The following is a 9,642-nucleotide window of genomic DNA, read 5'->3' as shown; positions in this document are numbered from 1 at the left end:
AGTGGCGCCATCTCAGCTCACTGCAACCTCCACCTCCCCGGTTCAAGAGATTCTCCTGCCTCAGCTTCCCAAGTAGCTGGGATTACAGGTGCCTGCCACCATGCCTGGCTAATTTTTGTATTTTCAGTAGAGACAGGGTTTCGCTATGTTGATCAGGCTGGTCTTGAACTCCTGACCTCAAGTGATCCTCCCATCTAGGCCTCCCAAAGTGTAGGGATTACAGGCGTGAGCCACCACGCCCGGCCTTAGAAGATATTTGTGACAGATGCACAATGGATATTTAATGACTTGAACCATAAGAAGAAATTCAAGGATGTGATCAGTTCCATTGCTGGAAAAAGCAAGACTTCCCAAACATAGGCCACCATAATTTAAGTCAATGATTCTTAGCTTTAGTGTGTGTAAGAATAAGGAGGACTTGTTAAAACACAGATTCCTGAACCTAACACCCAAAGATTCTTTTATTTTTTTAAAAAAATTTTCTAGTCCATTTCATGCTCAAGCGAGTCTTTGTACTTTGCCCAGGCTGGTCTTGAACTCCTGAGCTCAAGCAATCTTGCCTTGGTCTCCCAAAGCGGTATAGGTATGAACCACCATGCCCAGCCCTGATTCAGTAAGTCTAGAGTGGGGCCCAAGAATCTGCATGTACAATAACTTCCCAGACGATGCTGATGCTGCCACACAGAGGAGACAAGATTGTCATCAGCCGCTGTGGTCCAGGGACCACACTCTAAGTGGCACTTGTTCAGGGTATCTCCTTGCCTCTCAAACCCACCTGGCTGATTAAAAATGCCCAATTGCCAGGCACAGTGGCTCACATATAATCCCAGCACTTTGGGAGGCTGAGGCAGGTGGATCACGAGGTCAAGAGTTTAAAACCAGCCTGACCAACTTGGTGAAATCCCATCTCTACTAAAAATACAAAATTTAGCTGAGTGTGGTGGTATGCGCCTATCATCCCAGCTACTTGGGAGGCTGAGGCAGGAGAATTGCTTGAAACTGGAAGGTAGTGGTTGCAGTGAGCTGAGACTGCGCCACTGCATTCCAGCCTGGCTGAAACAGGGAAACTCTGTCTCAAAAAAAAAAAAAAAAAGAAAGAAAGCCTGATTTACCCAGAAAGTGATGGAAAGAAAACCATAGGGCATAGGTTTATGATCTGAAAAGCCTTAAAACATTCCCCGGCATCAGCTACATAGCAGAAGTAGCTGCCACAATGTGAGCTTCTCTCGTGTGAGCGTCTCACTTCAGCTCTGCAGCAGCCCTCCTGCTTCGGACCTACCAAGGACTTCATGTAAAGACAGAGGTGGTCCAGGAGGGACACTGGGCCCCTTCTATCTGAGGCCAGGGTTTTAAACAAGAGGAATCCCAGGGAGCCAGGCAGGCCACGGCCCCCCATACATACCTGCATCTGTCCAGTACAGTTTGTTGGTGACCCAATCAATGGCCAGGCCTGCAGGGCTCTCCAAACTGGTATCCACTACCACCTGGGCAGGAAGCAAAGCTGTATCACCAACTGTACTTCCACTCTAGTTCCAGAGCCCAAACTCCAGCAATTCTCAGGGTTGGCAATGGTATGGGAAGCCCTTACCCTGGAGAGGGTGGATTCCACCCCTCAATCTCTGCCCTCCCTGAGGGCCTGGCCCCACACTGGGCCCTACCTCCTGTCCTGTTCCATCCCACTTGGCCCTGCTGATGGTATCAGTGCTGACATCTGTCCAGTACACGTGGTCATCCCGGGAGTCCCAGTCAAGGGCCACAGCACTGCGCACGTCAGCTAGTGGGATGACATCATCAGACAGGTCCTCTGTGTCAAAGCTGATTCGACGGATGTCCATCCTTCGGGCAAAAAGCAGGAACTTGTCAAGACCTGATCAAAGGCCGAAAGGGGTCTTCTTTTAATGCTCTACATCCAAGAACAGTGACAGACACAGATGCTCACCTGCGTGACATCTGGTTCAATCACACTTCCTGGGATCTGGTGCCCTTTGCCTCCTAGTCTTTATAACTCAGGCCCCCTTTAAGCACTGCCACGCTGTCAGAATCAAGACTTCTAAATCATATGGAAACAGATTCTACGAAGGATCCAGAAGTGCATGCTGTTTAAGCATCTGTCAGCTTCATCTCAACTCTTCTCTCTTCTTTTCTCCATCTCTTCTGACGCGTTGGCTTGCCCACTGCCAGCCCCTGAACCCCACTTCTCTAATGATCATGACTGTTTCAGGGCTCCTGCCCTCCCCTCTGTCACCTGGATCTCTTCCTCTCGCTCTCCTCTTCACAAATTTAAGCCAATAATAACTATTCACTGAGCACTCTCCTTGCCAGGTACTGAGCTTGGTGTTTTTTTTTTTGGTCTCATACCAAGCCTCTGTGGTGTGTGCTAGTCTGGCTCTGTAACCCAGTGGCATGATCTCAGCTCACTGCAACCTCTGCCTCCTGGGTTCACATGATTCTCCTGCCTCAGCCTCCTGAGTAGCTGGGATTACAGGAGCATGCCACCACATCCAGCTAATTTTTGTATTGTTAGTGGAGATGGGGTTTCACCATGTTGGTCAGGCTGGTCTCAAACTCCTGACCTTGTGATCCGCCTGCCTCAGCCTCCCAAAGTGCTGGGATTACAGGCGTGAGCCACCGGCCTGTGGTGTGCTATTCTTATTCCCATGTTCTAGATGAGCAGCCCTGAGGCTAGCAGAGATCAAGAAACTTGCCCTGGATCCCATGGCTACAAAGCACCAGAGCTGGGACTTAGGTCTGACTCTAGAGAAAGAGCTCTGCCGCTGCCCCACATAGTTTACTTCCAGCCAGCTCTTTTCCATCCTTTGCCCTTCCTCCAGTCTGTCTGAATACTTTCTCAGCAGACTTTTCTACCCAGAAAGCCACTGCCTGCCTAATGTTACCAAATGTCTTCTTCCTAGCTCTGGGAAGTCCTTAAGGGAAAGCTGGCAGGGGACAGGGGGCTTTACTTCTTGCATCTCACTAAGACAACAGGGGAAGCGCTGGGCACAAAAGAATGCAAGGGGAAAGGGCCGGGCATGGTGGCTCACACCTATAATCCCAGTACTTTGAGGGGCTGAGGTAGGGGGATCGCTTGGGCTCAGGAGTTCAAGACCAACCTGAGCAACATAGTGGAACCACATCTCTACTAAAAATACAAAATTCTCTGGGCATGGTAGCTCATGCCTGTAATCCCAGCACTTTGGGAGGCTGAGGCAGGCAGATCATGAGGTCAGGAGTTCAAGACCAGCCTGTCCAACATAGTGAAACCCCTTCTCCACTAAAAATACAAAAATTAGCCAGGCATGGTGGCAGGTGCCTGTAATCCCAGCTACTTAGGAGGCTGCGGCAGGAGAATCACTGGAATTGGGGAGGTGGGGGTTGCAGTGAGCCAAGATCATGCCACCGCACTCCAGCCTGGGTGACAGAGCAAGACTCTATCTCAAAAACAAACAAAACAAACAAACACCCACAAAATTTTCTGGGAGCGATAGCATGTGTCTGTAGTCCCAGCTACTTAGGGGGCTGGGGCAGGAGGCTTGCTTAAGCTCAGGAAGTTGAAGCTGTGGTGAGCACTGTTTGCACCACTGCACTCCAGCCTGGGTGACAGAGCAAGACCGTCTAAAAAATAAAAATAAATGCCAGGTGTGGTGGCTCACACCTGTAATCCCAGCACTTCGGGAGGCCGAGGCAGGTGGATCACTTGAGGTCAGAAGTTCGAGACCAGCCTGAGCAACATGGTGAAACCCCGTCTCTACTAAAAATACAAAAGTTAGCTGAGTATGGTAGTGCATACTTGTAATTCCAGCTACTTGGAAGGCTGAGGCAGGAGAGTCACTTGAACCTGGGAAGTGGAGGTGGCAGTGAGCCAAAATCACCCTACTGCACTCCAGCCTGGGTGACAGAGTGAGACTATGTCTAAAAAAAAAAAAGAAGGGGAAAACTCAGAACATGAAACCAAGTTCTTGGTTAATGTGCGTATGAATGAAACTTCTGAATGTTTTCACTAACTGCACTCTCTAGAAAGGACCCAGGTCCCAGAAGAATTTTATTTTATCCAGATTTCAGAGGGTCAGCTGGGTAGGCAGCAGTAAAGAGCTGCTGATGTGTGAGGAATCACCCCAGGCCCCCTGCTGGTCATGCCTTGCGCCCAGACCACTCCTCTCTGGACTACTCTTAGAAAAAGTCACCGCGTGCTTTGCTCTCCAGGGTTACCCTCCCAAAGCAACAACCCTGCAGGAGCCCAGAGGAAGCCAAAGTAGCAGTTGAGGGAGAGACCAGGAAATCCCATTATCTTTCGCTTGTTTGACACATATTTATCCAGGACCTATCTACTTACACAGAACATCATCAGAGATTCTAACTTTGGCTTTCTGGTTTAAGGGCCAAAAGAAAGTCTTCAACAGGGTGAGGCTAAAGGTAAAAAGGTAGGTAATCATTCCCCGGTTTTCTACAAGAGCATAAAGCCCTCATGCTGCCCACAGAGAAGGCATCCTGCCTGGCAAATGATACATGAGCTTGATCGTAGGTGTTTACACTCCACTGAGCGTGGTGTCACTGAGCCTTCCCCAACTACTGCTGGGTCCTCAGTCCTCAGCTTTGATAGAAGATCCCTCAGCCTCTTAAGTTTTTCCTCTCCAGGACTCCCTGAGGAATGCGGTTCTTCCCATGACAGACAATCCCTCCATCTCCTACCCCTTGTTCCTCCTCCCTGCCCTCACAACCGCCTCCCTGGAGGCTGAGGTCGCAGACCCACTTACTCTGGGCACAGGCGTGGCTGCTGATCTTGCGAAAGCCCGTGGGGCAGGCACAGGTGTAGTTCTGGCCACTGGGCAGACACAGGTGCGTGCAGCCTCCGTTGTTGTCCCCACAGCGGTTTTTCCCTGCTCAAAGAGCCCAGAGCAAGAAGATCAGCAAAGGTTTGCAAAAGTGACCCCAAGACTAGGGAATAGGGGTTTCGGTAGGGTGTGAGTTCCCTGAAGGGAGAAACTGTGTCTTATTATTTTTGATCTTCCCCGTCTGCTAGCACAGTGAGTACCCGGCACATAGGCGATGCCCCGTAAACGTGTGCACGAATTAGCTGGGAACGGCAAAGCCTAACGCGTCTTTTCGTGAATCTCGTTGTACTGCCCTCAATGTCCAGCAGAGGGAGGAATGAGCCCATGTCAGTGCCCGGCTGGATTTCCCCAAGAGAAGAAATGGCAACTCTTAAGGGCAAGGAAGGTTCTCAGAGGCAACAGAGGCCACCTCAACCATGAGGCTACTCTGGCTCACCTGGTGGGCAGGTTTTTACCTGCAGGTTGGCGCTGGGGGTGCAAGGTGTGGATGTCCATAGGGAAGTGGAGTTTGTTGCGAATGATTTCCTGGTTCTTCCCTGTAAACTTGTTGGCGCTATTGATGCTCTTGGTGTGCCAGTCTGTCCAATACAGGCTGTCTTCAAACACCGTGATGGCGAAGGGATGAGGAAGACCTGGGGAACGTCCAGGAAGCCCTCAGTCTGGGTATGCTCTGCCATGGCTCCTGGCCCCAGGACTGGCAACTACATACAGCCTCTGCCAAGGCTCCTAGGGGCAGGGATGGGGGTAGGAGGACAAGAGATGAAGAAGACTGAAGGAAGGGCCTTACCCTGGCTAATGACAGCCTTACGGTGACTCCCATCCAGATTGGCCCTCTCGATGACGTGGTGCTTAGCATCCACCCAGTACATACGGCGCCCAGCATAGTCGATAGTGAGGCCATTGGGCCAGAAGAGATGTGTATCGGCGATGATGCGGCGCCCAGAGCCATCCATGCTGGAGGCCTCAATACGGGGGGTGTTGCCCCAGTCTGTCCAGTAAATAGTACTAGGAAGAGAGAAAAGGAAATTGGGAAGTGGGCAGCAGAGAACAGGTAGGTAACCAGGAGAATAATCAGGTAGGGGGCATTTATCCATTTCACTCGGGGACTCCGTTTGGTCCACAGAATGCATTTTTTTTTTTTTTTTGGGACGGAGTTTCGCTCTTGTTACCCAGGCTGGAGTGCAATGGCACGATCTCGGCTCACCGCAACCTCCGCCTCCCGGGTTCAGGCAATTCTCCTGCCTCAGCCTCCTGAGTAGCTGGGATTACAGGCACGCGCCACCATGCCCAGCTAATTTTTTGTATTTTTAGTAGAGACACGGTTTCACCATGTTGACCAGGATGGTCTCGATCTCTTGACCTCGTGATCCACCCGCCTCGGCCTCCCAAAGTGCTGGGATTACAGGCTTGAGCCACCGCGCCCAGCATCATTTTTTTTTTTTTTTAAGACAGAGTCTCATTCTGTCACCCAGGCTAGAGGGCAGGTTTGATCACAGCTCACTGCAGCCTCAGTCTCCTGGGCTCAGAAAGCCTTCCACCTCAGCCCTCTGAGCAGCCAGCATCACCACACCTAACTAAATTTTTTTTTTTTTTGTAGTAGAGATGAGGTCTTGCTATGCTGACCAGGCTGGTCTCAAACTCCTGAACTCAAGCAATCCTCCTGCTTCGGCCTTCCAAATTGCTGGATTACAGACATAAGTCACCATGCCCAGCCTCAGAATGCTTTTGAGGTGTTTGAATTTAAATGACTTTAGACAGGGCATTTATTAATTTAATAATTTCTTTTTCATACGTGCAATGGGCAGGACATACTATCTTGGGCACTGGAAATCCAGAGGTGAATACAACAGACAAAAGTCTTGTAGAATTGACAATATAATGTAATATTAGGACAGGCACTTTCTTCTTTGTCACAATCTCTTCCACTGCCTTTTATATTTTATTTTTTATTTTTGAGACAGAGTCTCAATCTGTTGCCCAGACTGGAATACAGTGGCACAATCTCGGCTCACTGCAACCTCCGCCTCTTGGGCTCCAGTGATTCTCCTGCCTCAGCTTCCCAAGTAGCTGGGATTACAGGCACCTGCCACCATGCCCAGCTAATTTTTTTCTTTTTTGCGATGGAGTCTCGCTCTGTCACCAGGCTGGATGGAGTGCAGTGGCATGATCTCTGCTCACTGCAACCTCCGCCCTGGGTTCAAACAATTCTCTGCCTCAGCCTCACCAGTAGCTGACGACAGGCATGTGTCACCATGCCCAACAAATATTTGTGTTTTTAATAGAGACGGGGTTTCACCATGTTGACCAGAATGGTCTCAGTCTTGACCTTGTGCTCTGCCCACCCTTGGCCTCCCAAAGTGCTGGGATTACAGGCTTGAGCCACCACACCCGGCCCCTTTTGTATTTTACACACACACACACACACACACACACACACACACAGAGTTTCTAAAACTGTTGACACATACTGCAGGATCTTATAAGACACTCCCTCCATTGAAACTGCGCAGAATTTTTAAAAGCCAGAGGTAAGAACTTCCATTTCAGGAGTTTTTCTTTAATTCAGGTTTCCGAATTTTAAATTTAATCTTTTTTTTGAGACAGGGTCTTACTCTGTCATCCGGGAGTGCAGGGCCATGATCATAGCTCACTGCAGCCTTGAACGCTGGGGCTCAGGTGATCTTCCTGCCTCAGCCTCCTGTGTAACTGAGACCAGAGGCATGCACACGAAACCCAGATAATTTTTGTACTTTCTGTAGAGGCGGGATTTTGCTATGTTGACCAAGCTGGTCTTGAACTCCTAGGCTCAAGCAATCTGCCCACCTGGGCCTCCCAAAGTGCTGGGATTACAGGCGTGAGCCACTGCACCTGATCATTTCTCAATTTTATTGATTTAACTTTTTGTTGAGACAGGGTCTTACTTTGTCACCAGGCTGGAGTGCAGTGGTGCAGTGACAGCTCCCTGTAACCTTGACCTCCCAGTCTCAAGCCATCCTTGCACCTCAGCCTGCCAAGTAGCTGGGACTACAGGCATGTGCCACAATGCCAGGTTAATTTTAAAAACTTTTTGGAGAGATGAGGCCACACTGTGTTGCCCAGGCTGGTCTTGAACTCCTGGACTCAAGTGATCCTCCTACCTCCGTTTCCCAAAGTACTGGAATTATAATTATTGCAGCGTAAAAATTAATAGAGTGGCTGGGCAAGGTGTGAGCCACCATGTCTGGCCCCTCTATTAATTTTTAGGCTACAATAATTAATTATAATTCTTATAAATTACTAATAACATTATTAGTGTTAATTATGTCAACCTTATGAGCTAACAATAAAAATGCTAAACACCTACAACTTATCTAATGTGTATTATACGTAATTTAAAATGCATCACGTCATTTAATCTTCACACAACTATTATGGAGGAATTTTTTTTTACTCACCAATTTAGAAATGAGTAAACAAGGTAGAGAGAGCTTACCTGGCTCAAGGCCACACAACCAGTTACTTTGAAGGCAGGACCCAGACTCAAGTGTGTCAGGGTACAGAGCCCATGTTATTAACATCACATCTTTTTTTGTGTGCATGTGAGACAGAGCCTCACTCTGTCACCTAGGCTGGAGTGTAGTGGTGCAATCTCAGCTCACTGTAACCTGCGCCTCCTGGGTTCAAGCGACTCTCCAGTCTCAGCCTCCCAAGTAGCTGGGATTACAAGCACCTGCCACCACGCCTGGCTAAGTTTTGTATTTTGTAGAGACGGGGTTTCACCATGTTGGCCGGTCTGGTCTCGAACTCCCGACCTCAGGTGACCTGCCCGTGTTGCCCTCCCAAAGTGCTGGGATTACAGGCTTGATTACAAGCACCTGCCACCACGCCCAGCTACACCATATCTTGAGGATGTATCCCCAGAACGTCTAGTCCAGGTAGCCTGGGAACTGTCCTGAGAGATTGTAAGAGAGACTGGGGAGCCTGAGACCCAACTTACCCCTCCATGGGATGCAAGGCAATGGCCCGGGGCTTCTCCAGGTTCTGCCACAGCAGCACCTTCCGGTGGGCTCCATCCAGATTGGCCACCTCAATCCTCGAGGTGCCTGAGTCAGTCCAGTAGAGTTTGTCATGGACCCAATCCACAGCCAGGCCCCCTGGTGAGAAACAGCAGCAGAAAATATCAAGAGTCAGCCAGGGTGCCCCTGTGCCGTAGTAACAAGAGCAAACTCGTACAGGTACAATTTCTTGGGCCAGCCACTATTGTCATCATTTTAGATACATGAAGGCATTTAACGATCACAACTCTGTGAGCTAGATACTGTAATTTCCATGAAGATGAGGAAACTGAGGCACAGAAAAGTCAAGTAACTGTCCAGGGACATGCATTTCTTCGTCACATCCCAGCATGCCTCACTCCCTGAGCTGTTCCCAGGGTCCCCCACTGCACTGACCCAGGGGTTTAGAAATTGTCATCTAGGGTTTTGCAGAGGCATTTCGGAATTTCCCTAAGCATTTGAATCCAATGTGCTTGATACCAAATTAGAATTTGATCACTTCACCTGTTTGTAAAATAGTCTGAGATTGCCAAGTGAGCTGTTTGTTTTTTTAAATATCTATAAAACATTTTGATATACTTCTCCAGCTCAATCAGAATATTCTCTTTTTTTTCTTTTTCTTTTTTTTTTTTTTTTAAGACAGAGTCTCACTTTGTTGTCATGCTGGAGTGCAGTGGCAGGATCTCAGCTCACTTCAACCTCCGCCTCCCAGATTCTAGCGATTCTCCTGCCTCAGCCTCCTGAGTAGCTGGGACTACAGGCACGCACCACCACACCTG

General features: G+C 49.1%; 1 protein-coding gene across 1 annotated transcript in view; it reads right to left on the bottom strand.

Annotated features, from left to right (window-relative positions):
- Positions 1-9,642, bottom strand: part of LRP4 (LDL receptor related protein 4) — a 65,178-nt gene that overhangs the window by 28,722 nt on the left and 26,814 nt on the right. The window contains exons 13-18 of the mRNA XM_032282135.1: positions 8,806-8,962; positions 5,617-5,834; positions 5,285-5,461; positions 4,752-4,874; positions 1,659-1,867; positions 1,403-1,484 (exon numbers count right to left, since the gene is read on the bottom strand). Coding sequence (XP_032138026.1) covers positions 1,403-1,484; positions 1,659-1,867; positions 4,752-4,874; positions 5,285-5,461; positions 5,617-5,834; positions 8,806-8,962 — 966 coding nt within the window. The remainder of the gene's footprint in view (positions 1-1,402; positions 1,485-1,658; positions 1,868-4,751; positions 4,875-5,284; positions 5,462-5,616; positions 5,835-8,805; positions 8,963-9,642) is intronic.

This window comes from Sapajus apella, unplaced genomic scaffold, assembly GCF_009761245.1.
Source record: "Sapajus apella isolate SASKATOON/1434 unplaced genomic scaffold, GSC_monkey_1.0 scaffold14, whole genome shotgun sequence".
In the NCBI taxonomy this organism is placed as follows: domain Eukaryota; kingdom Metazoa; phylum Chordata; class Mammalia; order Primates; family Cebidae; genus Sapajus; species Sapajus apella.
This window is presented reverse-complemented; position numbering and strand designations above follow the sequence as displayed.